General features: G+C 36.6%; 1 protein-coding gene across 10 annotated transcripts in view; it reads left to right on the forward strand.

The window, feature by feature from the left end:
• The window catches only part of pum2 (pumilio RNA-binding family member 2), a 128,795-nt gene that overhangs the window by 57,333 nt on the left and 50,477 nt on the right, over positions 1 to 20,985 (forward strand). For 7 of the 10 annotated variants that reach the window (XM_026291543.1, XM_026291534.1, XM_026291538.1 and 4 more), the window contains 3 exons: positions 15,185 to 15,278; positions 15,473 to 15,580; positions 15,681 to 15,817. In XM_026291543.1, the coding sequence (XP_026147328.1) occupies positions 15,185 to 15,278; positions 15,473 to 15,580; positions 15,681 to 15,817 (339 nt within the window). The remainder of the gene's footprint in view (positions 1 to 15,184; positions 15,279 to 15,472; positions 15,581 to 15,680; positions 15,818 to 20,985) is intronic. The other 3 variants (XM_026291535.1, XM_026291540.1, XM_026291544.1) reach the window with 1 other exon arrangement.

The raw sequence follows: 20,985 nt of genomic DNA on the forward strand, positions 1-20,985 counted from the left end.
AGAGGAACAAGAGCTATTAGAGTCAGACTCTAATGCAAACTCGACTTCATCCTCTGAAGTCAACTCTTTATCCTCTGAAGTCAACTCTTTATCCTCACTTTCACATGTACCCGGGTGCTCACTGTTGGTGGCCACAACTAGATCCAGAGCTTCCCTTGCTGTGAAAAGTCTCTTCATCTTGCAAACTATGAAATGACAAGGCCCTCAAGCTACTGATATTTATAGGTTTGGCTGTGAAAGCACCCGTCTCAACTAAAATCTACCAGACAAAACAATCACCATTTTCACCATCTACTACATCAAAATCAAGCTTTATCTTTGAACAAAAAAAAAAACAAATGAAAAAGTGCAAACAAGTAATAAGAAATGTGTTTGAATGAAAAAAAAAAATCTTCAAAGCTCTTTTTGAAAAAAAAAAAAAACTTTTTGACCTTATTCAGTTTTCACATGACAGGGTCTGTGACTCTGTATGACTCATTTACATGGGGTGGGATTTGTGATTTTCAGTACAATATATATTTTTTTCATTCAAACTGTTCACACACACCCATAAAATTTTCAGTACACACATACAAACCACACTCTGATATCCATACCAACACACCCACACAATTATAGCTTCATAATATATCTAATTGGCTCTATAATATGCATAAGCCGAAAACAGCAGAAAACAACAATAAAGCAATAATTTGCTTTATATGCCAAACCTGAAAAAATGGTACCATCTGGTAAAATATAGTAAAAATGTAAATTTTGAAGCCTTGCCAACAGAATGAAAGCCTGTTAACAAAGATTGCATCATTTTATAGTTGAATGGCACCGGGATTAAAAATTGCATTGCATTGTATTTTGTGTACCTAGTAGAAAATAGATTTTTTAAAAGGAAATGAAGGTGAAATATTAAAATTCCAATAAAAATACACACCTGTGGCAAATTTTATGCAGTTAGCATTAAAACAGGCAAAGATATCAAAAAAACAAAACTGAAAAAGCCAAAAATGTCCTCAAGGATGCAGAAGGGTTAACAGAACAAAGGAAATCTGCTTGCGAGTCAGTGATGCATGGTTTGTTCCAAATTGAGCGGGTGCTCATATATATATATATATATATATATATATATATATATATATATATATATATATATATATATATATATATAGTACACAACCCGCTTCCTGACCCGCATTTTAAAAAGCAGTAAATGCTCATCGTAGCATCATTGGGCCATAGGAACGTAGGCAAAAGCAAATTTACTACTTTTTAAAAATGTGGGTCAGGAAGCGGGTCGGGTACATATATATATATATATATATATATATATATATATATATATATATATATATATATATATATATATTTTTTTTTTTTTTGAGTTGCGGGCGGGTTTAGTTTAAAACGTCGGTCGGGTGTGGGTTATTAATACATTGACACGCGCATCACTGGTGCGAGTGGATAGATTCGCTTTTGCGCATTATTTTAATGTGCTTTCGCGTTCCAATAATGCGCTCTCGTTGCTGCTTTTGAATCGCGTACACACACAACTTACTGTATACGCACTGCAGATGGAGTACGTGTGTAATAAATATATTGGGGAAAACATATAACACCTGAGGCACCGCTACAGTGAGCTCTATGACCAATGCATGGCACCAAAAAAAAAAAAAATCCCTAAACACGATTTTATTTTATTTTTTTCCATATGTCTAGACATTTTGTTTGACATCTTTACTTAATTATTTTGACTTATGTCTGTTCTAGAGACATTTGATAAAGCTCCCATTGGTTTTCTTTTGGAAATGTGTTTAAAATTTATACTGAATGCATTTATGACTGTAAAGCATGTCTGTGTGTGTCAAAATCATAATTAAAATCAAAACTGCAAAATTGTTCAAAAAATCGTGATAGTTTTTTTTTTGTCCACATTGCACAGCCCTACTCCATATACAAGTCAGAAACTAAGCCTTTTTTTCACAGGCCTATCTAAAGGGTTAATGGTCCCACCTACTGATCAACTGTAAAAATAACAAATGTTACCTCTTTCCAAAAGGGAAAACCACAAACAATCAAGGACGCATGATTATATGGTGTCATGGCTTTGCAATTAAAAAAAATTTCTTTATGATGGAAGTCAATGGGGCAAAAACAGCCACCAACAACAAATTACGGAGAAAAAAATTTAATCTAATGCTGCACCAAAATTGTCAGTAAGCTCATAATTTGTACTAAAATAGTCTAGTCTGGCTATGTCTATTAGTATGTCTATTAGTACGTCGCTGTTTTTGGTAAAACATGATTTTTACAACTTCATCACTTCATTGGACTTCGTTTTGTTTTATAGAAAACTATTTTTAAAAGATTTTCGTTTTGTATAAATTGTATCTTAATTTTGATCAATGTTTTATCTATCAGTTGCCCGTATTTAATAAATAAGAAGCAAATATATAGCCTTGCAGACAGTGTAATAAGGCGTCGGCAGGATCACTTGCATTTCATGTGAACTAAACTCAGCGTGTGCCTCTGATTTGAGAAATATAGGCTATATATTACAGAAAGCTTGAAATGTCTTTTTTAAATGGAAATATTCAAACCAAATTAAATGGGCTACTCTCTGATAATTAAATCCATATGAAATGTTTATTTCTCTCTGGCGTTCATGGCGAGTCTGCATTGTCAACTTCATCTTTGCAGCGACACAGAAAACACGTTTATTATAAAACAATAAAATGACTCCTTGCATATTTTTGAACCAGCAGGCCATTCTGGGTTGAGTGAGACCCCACAGAATGAGCGAGCGGATCGGGATATTCAGAAATGCGCTCTCAGCTCACAAGCTCAGATCGGAACAAACCCGAGCCTCAATGTCTGCTGACCTTGCAGAAACATACAAATAGACATTGCCAGACTAGACTATTTTAGTACACATTAATTACATGAAATTTTTGAGGGCAAAAGATGAATAAATAATCAATTAATAAAAATAATTAGACATGCTTAAACTCAGAATATATATATATATATATATATATATATATATATATATATATATATATATATATATATATATATATATATATATATATATATATATGTATATATAGTACAGACCAAACGTTTGGACACACCTTCTCATTCAAAGAGTTTTCTTTATTTTCATGACTATGAAAATTGTAGATTCACACTGAAGGCATCAAAACTATGAATTAACACATGTGGAATTATATACATTCCAAAAAAGTGTGAAACAACAGAAAATATGTCATATTCTAGGTTCTTCAAAGTAGCCACCTTTTGCTTTGATTACTGCTTTGCACACTCTTGGCATTCTCTTGATGAGCTTCAAGAGGTAGTCACCTGAAATGGTCTTCCAACAGTCTTGAAGGAGTTCCCAGAGATGCTTAGCACTGGTTGGCCCTTTTGCCTTCACTCTGCGGACCAGCTCACCCCAAACCACCTCGATTGGGTTCAAGTCAGGCCAGGTCATCTGGCGCAGCACCCCATCACTCTCCTTGGTCAAATAGCCCTTATACAGCCTGGAGGTGTGTTTGGGGTCATTGTCCTGTTGAAAAATAAATGATGGTCCAACTAAACGCAAACCGGATGGAATAGCATGCCGCTGCAAGATGCTGTGGTAGCCATGCTGGTTCAGTATGCCTTCAATTTTGATTAAATCCCGAACAGTGTTACCATCAAAGCACCCTTTTCTGCGTCGCACAAAGACACGGTGATTGGAACCAAAGATCTCAAATTTGGACTCATCAGACCAAAGCACAGATTTCCACTGGTCTAATGTCCATTACTTGTGTTCTTTAGCCCAAACAAGTCTCTTCTGCTTGTTGCCTTTCTTTAGCAGTGGTTTCTTAGCAGATATTCTACCATGAAGGCCTGATTCACACAGTCTCCTCTTAACAGTTGTTCTAGAGATGTGTCTGCTGCTAGAACTCCATGTGCCATTGACCTGGTCTCTAATCTGAGCTGCTGTTAACCTGCGATTTCTGAGGCTGGTGATATATATATATATATATATATATATATATATATATATATATATATAAAATATATATAATATTTGTTAACTAATCTAGCTACATTAAATATTTTGCTAGTCCTGTTCTGTGGGTTAGTTAAGAGCAGCAGGTGGCTATCTTGGGTAATATAGTAATTGATAGTAGGGGTGTGCACGGATAGTCGAACATTCAAATATTCGTTCTGCTTTAATTATTCGATGAATAAAAATGATATTCGTATCAAAAAAAAAAGTTCACAATAAAACCTAATTTGGTCACTTTCTGTGATTCTCCACGGCATATTTGAAGATGTATGCAAGCGAAAAATAATTAATGAATGAATAAGGGGCCGTTCACATCGTGCCTAGAAACGCATGGAAAGCGATAGGCGCGCCGCTTGATGGTTGTCTTCCGTTTTCTTCCACGTCTCTCTGGTTTTGCTCTCCATTTTAAGGCATTGGAGATCATTTTAGCTGAACAGCCTATCATTTTTTGCACCTCTTTATAGGTTTTCCCCTCTCTAATCAACTTTTTAATCAAAGTACGCTGTTCTTCTGAACAATGTCTTGAACGACTCATTTTCCTCAGCTTTCAAATGCATGTTCAACAAGTGTTGGCTTCATCCTTAAATAGGGGCCACCTGATTCACACCTGTTTCTTCACAAAATTGATGACCTCAGTGATTGAATGCCACACTGCTATTTTTTTGAACACACCCCTTTCAACTAATTCAACTAATTGCCCAATTGCACAGCCTTAAGAGCGTGCATATCATGAATGCTGGGTTTCATTTGTTTTCTGAGAATCTACTGAACCTACTGGTAACTTGTTTGCCACGTAGCAATAAAAAAATATACGAAAAACCTTGATTATTCTGGTTAGTCACATTGTACTGCTATTATTTTGAACAATACTGTATGTACTATTTCCAAACAGATAAAATGACAAATAAATGTATACACCGAAAGGTCCCCAAGACACTGATTATATTACTGGATGCTCGAAATGAAACGGGAGAACGCACATTCTAAACAGCTTATTGCACAAGTTAGTTAATTGCTGTTCTAATCTAATGTGCTGCTGCACTGTAACACACACACTTAGACTACAGGCGTAGCTTGTACATCACGTGCATATCGCTCACGCACAGAATCTTTCAGCGCAGAAATGTACTGTCAATGCTTTTCTGTGATTTCTTAATAAAAAAGCTTAGAAACTGAAAAGTTCAAGCAAATATTTAACTAAATCCCACAGAATCACTACTACTAGAGCTCTACCACTGCCATGTAGAAATAATTCACAAACACAATCGCTCTCACTAATACATTCATATTAATGTCATCTTTACTGTGCTACTTTAACTGTAACTGATTTACAACGAGTAGAAATCTGTGAGAAATAAAACAACCAAAAGGAAAAATAACTGATAAAAATGAGCTGTTATAGGAGCAATAGCCATGTATGCAGTAATCTGTATATATATATATATATATATATATATATATATATATATATATATATATATATATATATATATATTATAATGTTTGTAAAATGGGACAGCTTTTTAAATGTAAAAGTATACTCTTAACATCAGTCTGTCAAGCATTATAATATGCTATTATGATATTCAAGTATCATTTAATGATAGAACTTTATGCTTGGTACAGACAAAACATTTTTTTACACCTTATAAGATTTTCCAAATACACCACAAACATGAGGATAAAAATCCTACATTTAAGCATTTTGCTCCTGTAGTGTGTGGTGTGCCATGATGTGACAAAGACCGCACACAATACACAAACAGATTTTCAACCAGTCTCTCAACTGTGAATACAAGAAATCTCGCAAAATCTCGTGAGACTTCAGAATAAGCTTGGCGGACGATATGCAGGAAAAAATTGCAATGATGGTGTTTGGAATGCTTTTCACAGATCACAGATCTTTCACAGAACAAAAGTTGATCCTCCATGTCTGCTGATCACATCAATTTCACTTTGTGCTGCACTATGACTGCTTCCGTCTTCCATCATCTCACTTTCTGATTGGACAGTGTTTTGTTTCACATGAGCGTAAATATAAAGCATGTTGAATATTTACGATTCACGATCGGGGCGGCTCTGACGTTCTTCTGATCAGGTTCGGACACTCTTAACACACCTTACACAAAGGGAAAATCTGATAAGATGATCTGTAGAACCATCAACATAATCAGGACATAGCTAGGATTGTCGGAAGGGGGGAAATCTTACCAAAATCAACACGATTATATTTTGATTTGTACCTAGCATTAGTAATTTGAATTAAAACTTGTTAACCATATATGAATGCATAGTAGTTTTTGGTCATTCTGTGTTTCTTTAAGGAAAGGGGGAAAAAAACTAACAATAGTACTGTGTTCCTGTGGCTCAGTGGTAGAGCATTGCCTTAGCAGGACAAAAGGTTGCAGCCATTTTTCAGACGTGTTATTGAGGGTGGAAAAGAGTGCTGGTTATTCATTTCTCCCCACCTACAAACCTTGCCAGGACCGAAACACCATGATGGAGAGAGGACTCTGAAGCGCTCAGTCAGAGTGTTCTGAGAGTAAAACTATATCTGTGTTTAACTTATACTTGGTCTCCAATTCACAAACTGGAGAGTAAAATCTGTTTCTGCATCCAAGTCTGCATACTACCCACTGAGCAAAAGTACGTCTTTTCAATGTCTTTGTCGGATTTTAAAACGACGTCCCCTGAAGAGCCAGAATGAAAGTTTTTATGATGTCTTTTTTTGATGTCATATGGACGTCCAATATCGACATCTACAGGACCTCTCTAGAAGGTTAAAATTGAGTTCAGATGTGGTCATTTCTGGACGTATTTTCAACATCTTATAAGGTCTCATTTAGATGTCATTTATACTGTTTCTAGACAAAAACATTCTTAGGCTGCATTCAACTAAATCTAATGTTTATTTCAATGCAATTTATTTTTGAACTTGTAAATAAACTTAAAGAAACAGTGTGTTCACACAAAAACTATGAAAATAAAATAAATTTCACTAGGTCTGTAGTCAACCAAAGAAATGCTTAGTTGACCAAAGTCCTGTCCTGCGCAACGACCAGTCGACCAAAAAAAAAAAAAAGCGATGTTTTGCATTTTTATTGAACATTTATTAAACAATTATGAGCAATTTTAAAACAACAACGAAAAAACATCATTAGTACATAAAACTATAATAATAAAACAATTCTTTGAAAATTAAGTGATTTTGTTTTTTACTGCAAAGTGAGGAGCTCTGTCCTAGGTCTATAGAGCATCACAGTCCCGCCCACGGCCGCTCGCACAAACTTTTTCTTCCAGTGAATTTTATTTTATATAGTGAATGTAGTGAATTTACAATCGTGTAAATAAATAGTGTTTTATATAGGTATTGTGTATTGATTTTTATATTTATCATTGTGTATTTTATATATTGTGGGAGTGTGTAAAAGTGGTTAACAATAACATCAGCAACATGGTGCAGTGCTTTGTACCTGACTGCAATCACCGCTCAGTCGTCAACACATGTCGTTGCCATTACACAAATGTTCAGTAAATGCACAAAAAGGTATGCCGAGGCTAAATTTTGTTTTGACAGTGGCATTATAAAATGCTTGATATGACTCATACCATATGAAGGCTACAGTAGCCTAGCTAAGTTACCAACCTCCCTGCAAAACTCTCATGGCAGCCAAGGAGATCATGATTGCACTGATAAGTCTACCATGCAAAAACGCAACACAGGTTTTTATTTTATTTTTTTATTAATGATCTTCAGTCTTCACGGACCTTCGCAGGGTTTAACCAGACGGTTACACGAGCTCCACCTACTGTCTATGGCTCCACCAATCAGATGCAACACTGTGGGATGGTGGGATTGTTCAGGATTGTGGGTAATGAAGTACTTAGCCAAGACATCGCGAATAAAAGGCATTTATATCAAAACGAGGTTAGTGCCCCATGATCCTTTTACGTTTATATGAGCATATACTATCGCTTAGTACAGCCGTAGCTGGTTTTAAGTCTACCATGTATGGTTAAGTTTTTATGGCTTATACCCCAAATGTCAATGCAGAAATTGCATTGAAATTTTACTTTCGGCACCAGCTGTGGGCGGGACTGTGATGCTCTATTGAGACCGTGCACCTGACCACTCCACACGCTACAAAAAATATAAGGCAGCATTTACGCACAACTGCAGGGTGTGGCCTGCACACATAACCAACTCCATGTCTGACCACTGACCAGATCCCTTCAGTAATTCCACCGAGAGAACCATGTTGACATGGTTCCGTTACCAGTGACACCCGCTTCTCTGGTGGAATGTGGTAAGCGTTCGCGACTTGATTGAGACGCGCAGCGATATTTTCCCCGTGTGCGCTTCATCCATCTTCTTTGTTTCTAACACAACGCTATTCATTTTCCAGTCCGCATCGATAAAACGGGCCGTAACTATCATGTATGCCTCCATTCTAACCGAAGACCTCAATCATGATGTGAGGCCTACAGCCTCCGAGGATTGGAGAAACGTTAACTGGTTTACATTTACTTTAAGTCCATCAAACCGCGAATGTAGCTCACGCATGACAGTCTCCCGTGCTGGCACAGTATATCTTGGCTCGCCGATTTTAAACATGTTCTTAAAGATTTATTGGATATTTTGTCGACTAAAGCCAAACAAGTAGCGTTCTAACTGATTTAATACAGCAAATCTACCTATATTCCTTACTGAGCGCGAAGCAGCAGTGCAGCCAGCCACAGATGCGGTTCCCGAGTGTTCACGTGGTGCGGTAAAATGTGGCGCTGTTATAAAATAGCCTAAATGAAAGCATTTAAAGTTTGGGATAAAACATAGGCTAATTATGTTTAGAATACTGTAATATATAACTGTCAATAAAGGAATAAACATCAAGGAGTAAATTAATGAAAATTTCTTTATTGGTGAAAAAAAAAAAAAATATGCAACTGGTCGACCAATGAGAATGTCAGTCGACCAAGACGGCATTGACCGATTAGTCGACTAAACGACTAAAGTTGACAGCCCTAAATTTCACTCATTATACAGTGGATAACGATTAACAACAAACAATTGAGTTTAGTTTGGTCCATACATTGTTCACCTGTTGGAGCTTAGCTTTTTCATTTTTATTTCAACTGCAATTAGCATAAAATTCTTAAAGATGTTATTCTATATTCATGCTATAGTCAAGTGTTCATGTGCCTGAATATCACCTGCATGCACACTAATAATAATAATAAAAAAAAACACAATATGCTACAATGCATGGGTTTTCAATCTGGGGTTCAGAACCAAAGCCATTTGTACCATAGAACCAAATAATTGGTACCATATTTTCCAGACTACAACTCATATTTTTTTAATCTTCTGAGATTTGCTGAACTATTCCAAAGTATCTTATATAATGCATGAAATGTCAAAAAGCCTAAGCAAAATGTAAGCAGTATAACAAAATACTGCTTGTAACTAATGGTACTATAAATAGTTTTTTTTATACATAGGCTTGAATATTTTTTTTTATTTTTCTGTTTTGAATAGCATTACATTTAAATGATTTGAAGTGAGCGAAAATAAAATATGTACAGTGTTTATAGTTTTGAAGTTTCTTAACGTTTGTTTTATTTATCAGTATTTAAATTATTTCTGAAATTAATAGTAAAACGTGCTTTATACACAAATGCAACTTGTGTGTTTTTCCTGACCTGGTGCAACTTAGCCCTATATTATGCTTTATTATTATACAAATGTATTATTTAAAAAATGGGGACCATTTTGAAAAATAAATCAATCAATCATATTATGTTCATTATACTTCTACCCACAATAATATAAAGACTTAAAAATTCTGAGGGTGTTCTTGAAAAATTCTCTTCAAGGGGTCCCTGGCACCAAAATGTTGGAAATGTCCTGTGCACATGGACAGGCATCCACATTAGTGTTGTCACTATACCAAAATGATTGTTTCTGTACTGATACCTAGGCTAGAATTGCGATTGCGATACTTTTCCTGAAAAGGGAAAATACACTCTCAAATATCATTGCTGTGCTTTATTTTAAAACCAGGACAACATTCGAATCATATAACACACTAATAAATGAACATATGAACAGCAGATATATTAAACATTTGAACAAAATATGAAATATCAAAATATAAAAAAATAACTTAGAGCAATGACATTCAAGGTAAAGAAAGAATAGATTTTAGCAGCATTATCTCAGTTATCATAAGAAACAGAAGAGTAATCTTAATGATAAAATAAATGTATCTTGTTTCTGAACTTTGAATTAAAATATGAACAGCGATTATATTAAACAATGTTTCTAAACTCAGAAGATTAAATTTCAAAAGATAAATAATATCCATTTAAGCAATGGGGTTCAAGTAAAAAAAAAAAAGAGCAAATAAAATTTAGCAGCAATATCTCTATTGTAACTTATTCTGTCAGTTGTGCAACCTTTCCTTTCAGAGGAGAAAACTCAGCCAGTGAGCTTCAATGAGCGTAATCTTTTTCTACCAGTCATGGACCGGTGGCCACAGTATCACTTGTGCTTGCACATGCACAAGTAGGGCTCACTTGCGCGGGTCGGGTTTTTTTCCATCCCGTGGGTCCCGCTTTTATGAAATTATTTGGCCCGCCCCAGCCCGCAAATAAAGTAACATTTCTTTACCCACCCCGACCCACGCATCGGGGACATCACGGAAGATACTAATCGTACTTATCACTGAAGATAACGAATCATTCTCGTTCAGGTAATCCACTGACTCATATTTCTTGTTCACTGAAGTTCCTCCCTCCACAGCAGCACGAGCACGGCGCTTTTTGCAGCGCATGTGCAGCTCGTGAACATCTGTATGAACTCTTTCATCCTATCAAAGAGTTACTCAAGATGTGATGGAGCATGTGCTTTGTTAAATGTAGTGAACCTATACGCCCTTCACTGAACAAGATCGAGAGATCTTCTCATTCGTGAATGAGTTTGAAGAACTGAACTGATACATCTCGTTTATGAACAAAATTAATGAGTATACAGGGTCAGTGAGCCAAGCATGTAAATCTCGATCAGCAATCAGCAGATACAAAGCGCAGTTATAGGAGCTGTGCAGATACACTCGTTGTCATATTTAGCATACAGAACATAACTCCACGTTTAATCCCAGATTAATGTGAATATTATATATGAACTGTCTGAACATACAATTAAAATGTTAATTATGCAAGAAAACCTTGTGCTTTGTTCATCTGAACAATTATTTAAACTATTTAATGCGATTATGCACACATTTTAGTAAAGCCAAATCAGTTTAGTAAAGCCACTAATGCAGCCATCTCGCTGTAGTGCTTTTTTGCTGCTTGCGTGAGAAGAAACACAGACGTTCATAGGGAGGCACTGGAAGCGTGCGGTGCACACACCAACATGAAATACGTCTCTTACAAATCTGGAATGCAGTCATTCTTTGAAGTATCGATACTAATAAATTTAGGAATAGTGACGTTTTTAATTTTCGAGAATCGCGATACTTTTGAAGTGTCTGTGCACAGTGCAACACTAATCCACATACAACAGAGATTCTGGTGTGCTAGGAGGAACTGGTCTTCACGACCTCTCTCTGTCTTTATGAACTGCCCTGAAACACAAATTAAATATAAAAGATTATTATAAATATAAATAGAGCTTCACAATGCTCATTTTGACCTCTGTGGTGTACATATGATCAGAAAATACTGCCAGACTGATTTTTAGTCTTTAGTGACTCATTTCAAAGCCTGATTTTAAAAATTATTTTCAAGTTTAAAGTGCCTAATTTCACAGGCTCACGTGAGCATCCAGGATTTGTTTCAGAAGAGTAAAGGCTACATGTGATATTTAAATCAGAAATCAAAGGATTGTTTTGTTGTGTTTGTGTGTGTGTGTGTGTGTGTGTGTGTGTATATATATATATATATATATTTAAAAAAAAATATGTTGATTTCCTGAACTGTTCTGCACATTGTACAGACGTCCAAGAAAATCCTTAGCCCGACGGTAAAATTTTGAACATCATATCTACATCCAAGGGACATCGTAGTTCGACATCCAGATATGAACCGGATTTGCACGTCGAGTAGACGTCCAGATATGGTCCAGACTGACCGACGCAATTTAGACTTGATCTGCACGTCAGATAGGCGTCTCATGTTTGTTGGATATCCACCCTATCTCCCCTAAATACTTTTGAAAATTACTAATATCACAGAATTTAGGATGGATAGTATGCACATTGGGATGCAGGCTGAGAATTTATTAGCCAGTCGCTAATAGTATACATCAATGAACCAGAGTGAAGATTTTGCTTATGCGAATGATTTACTCGCAATGTAGAGGGTAACAATCTGCCATCTAAATAAGTAAAAAATACCAGCTGCTCTGAAAAAAGGCAATAATGGTCTGCCATCTGAAGATATAGCCTACTAGCCAGGAAAACTTCTTCGTTTACAGACATGACATAATGAAGCAGCAGCATGCTGGAATTCTCCGCAAATCTTTACCAGTACAACTCAAATTAGAAAACATGATTATAAGGTAACCGTTGAGAATCGAGCTAAATTAGATGATAGTTTTGAACACTGGATATGGCTGATTATGTAATTGCTCAAAAATTTATTTCAGATAATTTTTAACCAAAAAAAGTTATGGACTGCAGCTTTAACAGAAGCATTCAAAATAGAAATAATACAGAAATTGAATAATCAAATGTCAAAAAAATCACTACATAGTCTTTAGTGTATTAATTACAAATAAATGTATTATTAAAGTTGCAAAACTTATTCAGTCAAGGGTAGTGAATGATGTTGCTAAAAATAACATTGTGTGTGTTTGGTGAAAATGTTTGGTATTTTATGAAATGTTTTTGTGGTTTGAGGTTCAAAAAATATTTTCCACATACTATACATTATTTTTGCTCCTCTATGGCCTCCCTTTCTGAAAAGTGTAAATTTTTACAAAGCTAATCATTCTGAAAAGCGAGGTGTGCTCTGATTAGCCTGTTATACCAGTTCGTTGTGATTGGCCGAATAGTTCAAGCATGTGACGGAAATGTTATGCCCTTTAACACACTGTGATGCCATGTCCCAGCGCGAAGAGACAAAAGCAATAAAACTCATTACAAATAAAGCATTTATTGCATCCAGTGGGGACATAATTACATATTATAATGACTTATATTGTATATTTATGCATTGTGTTGCGTATCGTGCCGCGTAAACATACATCCATTTGTCAGCATTTTTGATCGGAGAAACGGTGAACAACAAGCGCTACTCGTTTCCAACAGTTTTATCACCAATCATCGACTCATCCCTGAGATCGCCAGAACACCCAGGGCTATGCACTCTACCCAGCTAGGCGGAAGTTTTCGCAGGCGGCGTCGAGATCGTTAACAAAACCGGAAGCGCGGAGGTCTCAGAGCTAAGCCAAAGCTTACCAGAGGAGATAAAGCTTTGGATCATGTTTACACACACATTGATGGCGCTTACATCACCACCCCTCCGCAACCTCGGACAGTCTGATCACCTTTCTTTGTTTCTCACCGCTAAGTATTCATCCCTCATCAACCATGTGAAGCCACCAGTGAGGACCATCAAAGTGTAGCCAACTGGAGCAGACTCTTTACTTCAAGACGGATTTCAATACACGGACTGGAGTATGTTTGCTTCTCAGATTGCCTCGTCTCTGTCCTTAACGAGCTAAATGACTTTTATGCTTGCTTCAACAGCGACAGAAAGGAGATGGCCACCAAAATCACACCCTCAGCAGACCACCATCCTTTCAAACTCACCTCTACAAATGTCAACACTGCACTGAGACGGATAAACGCACACAAGGCTGCTGGGCCGGACGGCATTCCTGGATGTGTGCACCCTTACGAAAATTAACCATGGTTTTACTACAAATAAAACCAAAAAACCATGGTTACTGTAGTTAAACCATGGTAACCACAAATTTACCATGGTTTTGCTATATTAACCATAGTTTAACCATGGTATTTGTAGTAAATCTGTGGTTTTACAAATGGCAGTCAATACGCCAAAAAACCATGGGTTACTACAGTTTTACTATAACAAAACCATGGTTATTTTTCGTAAGGGCAGAGCAGCTTGCAAGTGTCTTCACAGACATGTTTAACCTGTCCCTCACCCAAGCAACTGTGCCATGTTTTAAATCCACATCCATTGTGCCAGTACTGAAACACTTCTCCCCAATGTGCCTGAATGACTATCGCCCCATAGCACTCACACCCATCATTATGAAGTGCTTTGAGCGACTGGTCCTAGCACACACCTCAAGGACTGTCTCCCACCCACACGGGACCCACACTAATTTGCCTACCGCAGAAATAGGAGCCTATAGTGTACATACACTTTTACATAATCCATCTGTATAGTATGTTCATAGTACATCTATCTGTATATCATGCTAATAGTATTTAAAATCTGTAAATTATGTCCATGATACTTATCTGTATAGTTATTGTACATTTGTAACATATTGTAGACATTGTATATTCTGTACTTACTGCTTATTGCACTTCTGGTTAGATGCTAACTGCATTTCGTTGCATTGTACCTTACATGTGCAGTGACAATAAAGTTGAATCTAATCTAATCTAAACACCTTAATCAATCCGATTGAGCTCCATCCGACTGAAATTTAGATAGGATGGATGGGGGTGGTTCATTCCTCTTCTGATACGATTGAGCGTGCATGTAAACACTCAATCGGATTGAACCACAAAACTTAATGGACTGTGCATGTGCAGTGATGCAGAAATAATGTAATGGCATGACACACGGAAGACGAAAGGAGGCAGTGTTATTTGATATCCTATTTTTTTTATTGTAAATCTACAGTGAGGAAAATTGTAGTAGCTGAGGCGAGCTGACTGATGTTATCAAGCACGCTTGATTAAAAAAAGCATATCGGTGGCATATATGTGGCACATATGTGGCACATAAGCCGATTCAGATATATCTGCAACAGGCTCATATCAGCTGATAAAATCAGCAATGCAATAAATCGGTCGGTTACTTTTTTTTTTTTTTAGTAAAAAGATGCAGTATGTATTTTATTGTTTGTTTGTTTGTTTTTTTTAGTTGTTCCAGAGAACCAGTCATCTTACAGTTCATCAGTTGACCGCAGCACAGCAGCAACAGTACGCCCTTGCTACAGCCCAACAGCAACATCTTGGTAACATTATTACATTCAGACTTGTATTTTCATCCAGAGACACACTGTCTCCTATATCTTGTTTTCATCCATAACATTTTGTTTTGTTTTAAAAAGGTAAAAGAAGACACACTAAAAGTTCAGCAATTGAGTGTTTAATGGTTTAATTTCATTGTGCAGGCCATCTTTTAAATGAATATGGCTTGTTGTTCCAGTAGGCCTTGCACCTGCATTTGTGCCAAACCCTTACATCATCAATGCTGCCCCCCCTGGAGCAGACCCTTACACCACTGCAGGATTAGCAGCAGCTGCAACACTTGCAGGTATACACATGTACACGCTTTATAAATATCAAGTATGTTATAGACAATCCTAAGATCTTTAATATGGAGTCCTCAGTTTAAAGCTCGTGTTTTTCCATAGGTCCAACTGTAGTCCCTCCTCAGTACTATGGAATGCCATGGGGTCTGTATCCAGCCAACCTTTTCCAACAATCGGCTGCAGCCAGTCATTCCACCAACCAGCAGGCTTCCAGTCAGGGTCCAGGACCAGGACAACAGGTTGATGACGGTCTCAACATACAAACCCGATTCCAAAAAAGTTGGGACACTGTACAAATTGTGAATAAAAACAGAATGCAATGATGTGAAAGTTTCAAATTTCAATATTTTATTCAGAATACAACATAGATGACAGATCAAATGTTTAAACTGAGAAAGTGTATTATTTTAAGGGAAAAAATAAGAAATTTTGTGGCATCAACACATTTCAAAACAGTTGGGACAAGACCATGTTTACCACTGTGTGGCATCTACTCTTTTATAACAGTCTGCAAACGTGTGGGGACAGAGGAAAAAAGTTGCTCAAGTTTAGGAATAGGAATGTTGTCCCATTCTTGTCTAATACAGGCTTCTAGTTGCTCAATTGTCTTAGGTCTTCTCGGTCACATCTTCCTCTTTATGATGTGCCAAATGTTTTATATGGGTGAAAGATCTGGACTGCAGGCTGGCCATTTGAGTACCTGGATCCTCCTCCTATGAAGCCATGATGTTGTAATTGATGCATTATGTGGTCTGGCATTGTCATATTGGAAAATGCAAGGTCTTCCCTGAAAGAGACAACGTCTGGATAGGAGCATGTGTTGTATTAGAACTTGGATATACCTTTCAGCATTGATGGTGCCCATGCCACATGCACTCATGCAACCCCATACCATCAGAAATGCAGGGTTCTGAACTGAGCGCTGATAACAACTTGGGTTGTCCTTGTCCTCTTTACTCTGGATGACATGGCATCCCAGTTTTCCAAAAAGAACTTCAAATTTTGATTCGTCTGACCATAGAACAGTTTTCCACTTTGCCACAGTCCATTTTAAATGAACCTTGGCCCAGAGAAAACGCCTGCGTTTAGATATGGCTTCTTTTTTGACCTATAGAGCTTTAGCTGGCAACAGCAAATGGCACTGTGGATTGTGTTCACCGACAATTTCTGGAAGTATTCCTGAGCCCATCTTGTGTTTTCCATTACATTAGCATTCCTATATGTCACAAAGTGCTGTCTAAGGGCCCAAAGATCACGGGCATCCAGTATGGTTTTCCAGCCTTGAACCTTACGCACAGAGATTGTTCCAGATTCTCTGACTCTTTGAATGATATTATGCACTGTAGATGATGATAGCTTCAAATATTTTTGCAATTTTTCTCTGAGAAACTCCTTTCTGATATTGTTCCACTATTTTTTTGTCGCAGCATTGGGGGAATTGGTGATCCTCTGCCCATCTTGACTTCTGAGAGACACTGCCACTCTGAGAGGCTCTTTTTATACCCAATAATTTTGCCAATTTACCTAATAAGTTACAAATCGGTCCTCCAGCTGTTCCTTATGTACATTTAACTATTCTGGCTTCTTATTGTTACCTGTCCCAACTTTTATGGAATGTGTAGCTCTCATGAAATCCAAAATGAGCCAATATGTGTCCTCTTATTTGACATTAAATTTCTCACTTTTAACATTTGATATGTTATTTATTAGGGGTGTAAGAAAATTGTTTCACGTTGGCAAGACTGTATCAGTTCTCAAAAACGAAATATCGATATTTAAAAAAATAGAGTTTACACCCTGATTGCTAGATGGCAATCTTTATCTCTGAACGATGGTTAGAGTAACAGGAAGTACTAGCATTAGGGCCGCCACTAATGTTTTCAATAATATCGCTTCTAGTAATGGAGGGTGAAATAATTGACACTGTTCCTGGTTCGGTGTACAAAGCCGAAGTTTTCCGTCTTTTGGGCTTTTGTGGTAACCTCCACCGCGAGACTGTGGCCTCACACACAGTCTACAGTTACCACACACACAAACCTGGAGATTGAGGTGGACAAAAACCAACACACACCAACCTGAACCTGGAGATGATAATAATATAATGTCTAGTCTGGTGGCTGTGATATATATAAACCTACCAACGTCTGTTGACATGATTTTTGGAATGACTGATCGCGAGATGAAAAAAATGACGTTTTAGTCGCATAACATCGGTTAATGGAAACGCCATCATTTCGCAATAGTTGTTTATCGATATTACGAAGAAAAAAAAACACAAAAGTTTCGCGCGAATCTGTAATGGAAACGCGACAACGCTTAACATAGACTAACTTCTCAGAGTTATGTTGAGCAACAGTGTTCATTACTAACCATTAAACTCCGAATTGATTCTGGAATCTTTGCTGGGGGAATAAGCATTAAGCACCGGCAACAGTCCATCCTCTAACTAACGCATGCTCATGTTTTGATTCAGAGTGTTTTCGAAGAGGAGGGGTTAGTCGCGCGTGCCTCCGTTGTCAGTTTGTGAGAGGGAGGGAGCAAGCAGCGCACAGCTCTACAATAAAATACAATTGTACCCATATTAAATTGTTTAAAAATCTGAATCAATCCGTGGCGGTCAACTTTGATATTGTGGTGGGTCGCCACAAATTAATGAATGTATGGGAAACCCTGCACTCACACTAACTTCTGGTTTCGTCTGGTCAGAGGAGAACTGGCCCCCCAACTGAGCCTGGTTTCTCCCGAGGTTTTTTTCTCCATTTTGTCACCGATGGAGTTTCGGATCCTTGCCGCTGTTGCCTCTTGCCGCTTGCTTAGTTGGGGTAACTTCATCTACAGCGATATCGTTGACTTGATTGCAAATAAATGCACAGACACTATTTTACTGAACAGAGATGACATCACTGAATTCAATGATGAACTGCCTTTATCATTTTGCATTATTGACACACTGTTTTCCTAATGAATGTTGTTCAGTTGCTTTGACGCAATGTATTTTGTTTAAAGAGCCAGTAAGATGAAAATTCTAAGCTTCCTATCACTGTTTATAAGTCCTGTACAACAGGTTTAAATCCATCCAAGGTTAAAAAACATTGTCATTTTGGCAAAATATCATTTTAAAATTACCTCAATTCTCAGAGATCCCCAAACGGTTCGCGCAAAGCTGTTCAAAAGATTCAGTTTCCTTAAACCCCACCTTACGGTAGCATACTGTGTTCTGATTGGTCAACTAACATAGTCAGGTTTGATTGGTTGTTCTGCACACAACTTCACGGTAAACAATGCGTTAGCATCTTTTTGGGGTGAATTATGTCTTATTCCTCTCATCGTGAAGCAAACAGTAAAATAAAAAACTTGAACTGTCTCGCTGCTTTTTCTTCTGTGTGGGCATATTCAAGCCGCGCGCTTCAGTTTGAATCTGAATAGCGCGTTCAGCGCGGGGGCGTGGTCACATTAGATATAATGAAGTGAGACGTGAAAGATTGGACATCACGTTGTTTTCATATGGATTACTTTATCACAGAATATCTGTTTTCGGCAGCACTTGTTTAGTTTTAAAGCAGACATGTCAAGCTTTCTATAGATATATCTCTCTTGTCTCTTAGTTGAGTTACACTTCATTTTAATGACGTGTTTGTAAATGAAGATCAGCGCCGACTTTTTCGTGGGTTATCAGGGGAAAATGACTCATAACGCGTATCCGCGTTAATCGACTCCAGAGGGTTTTAACATATAACTGTTAGTGCTAGCGCGACATACTGATAAGACGCTTGGGAGAAAACAAACACATAACTTCATAATCATACTTTGCGTTGTGATTCGGAGATGCTTGTTGGTCTAAATAAAGTTGGTAATGAACTCTCTTTTATGGCCAAACGTCTTAAAACTCACCGAGATTAGGAAAGCAGTCATCAGTGAAATGCCATTGGTTCTTCTGATCTTCATTCTTTGGCAGTGAAAATAAAGCAAACTTGGCTTTACAATTAAAAACACACTGTCTTCTCGACATGATGCTGTCACACCAACCAGAGCGTCTGTGTGGGGGGTGGGGCAGGTCAGAGTTCCGTTTCTCCCATGACGGTAGGCGGAGATTATTATGCAAAGTGTCCCTAGTGACGTACATAGAGATGGGCAAAAGATTTGAAATCTATAACGACTCGTTTCAGCGATTCAGAGTCGACTCCTTACTTTAGAAGCCAATAACTTTATAAATCGTGTACTTTTTGGTTTAATTACTTTGCACATTGTTTACACTGATGGACAGCTACATCATACACTGTAATGCAGGTAATTTTTGATTTCCCATCTGTGTGGCTCTTTAAAGCACTATATAAATAAAGGTGACTTGACTCACAGAAAACAATAGATTGACTTAAATTTTCTAAGACACTTTTTTTATTTGTAAAAGTCATATGCGAGTAGGCATCAACTATCATAAATATATCATTGGGATTTACACCTGAGAAGACAAAGGCCCGCATAATTAGCTGCATAATGAACCATTCAGTCAGGTGTGTGACTGAGAGGGAAGAGTTACAAGAATGAATGTGAGGGCAAAATAAATGTATAGATTTTTATGTTTGTAGCTTATTTAGAATTTTTTAATTAATCCCACAAAATAATTTTATATTCACTTGTGAGTGTAGTTAAAAGCTGAATTTTTAGCATCATTGCTCCAGTCACTCTGATTTTCTACAAAAAAATATATGTATATGTGTGTATATATATATATATATATATATATATATATATATATATATATATATATATATATATATATATATATATATATTTTAAATTGTTACATTTCCTTGTATTTGTTACATTTATATTATTTACATCATGCTTTTGGCTGAGTGAACTGAACCTGGAATTCTTTAGGCAATCAAAGATGGATCTTTAATTTCTTTCCAGTTTAATAATATTTAGCAATGTTAATAGAAATGGCCAGGATTTGGGTGCTTGGATGATTTGCACATAACCTCTGTCCAACTGGTTGGTCTCTGAGCAGTTTATCTAAAAACAATATATTATTGCCTATGGACCCAAAGACTTTATATAAAACATCAATGTTATGTCATATGTCAGATAGATACCTCAACTGAATATAAAATCATAGCAACAGATTCTCAGTTAGTATGATGGCAATAAGTAACAACTCCTCAAATCAACAACAAATGTAAAAATAGTTGTAAATGATGCAATGTATAACAATAATTTTTGTTTTAATACAGTGTTTGTTTTATATATATATATATATATATATATATATATATATATATATATATGTATATATATATATATATATATATATATATATATATATATATATATATATGTATATATATATATATATATATATATATATATATATATATATATATATATATATATATATATATATAAA

Source organism: Carassius auratus, chromosome 20 (genome assembly GCF_003368295.1).
Source record: "Carassius auratus strain Wakin chromosome 20, ASM336829v1, whole genome shotgun sequence".
Taxonomy (NCBI): domain Eukaryota; kingdom Metazoa; phylum Chordata; class Actinopteri; order Cypriniformes; family Cyprinidae; genus Carassius; species Carassius auratus.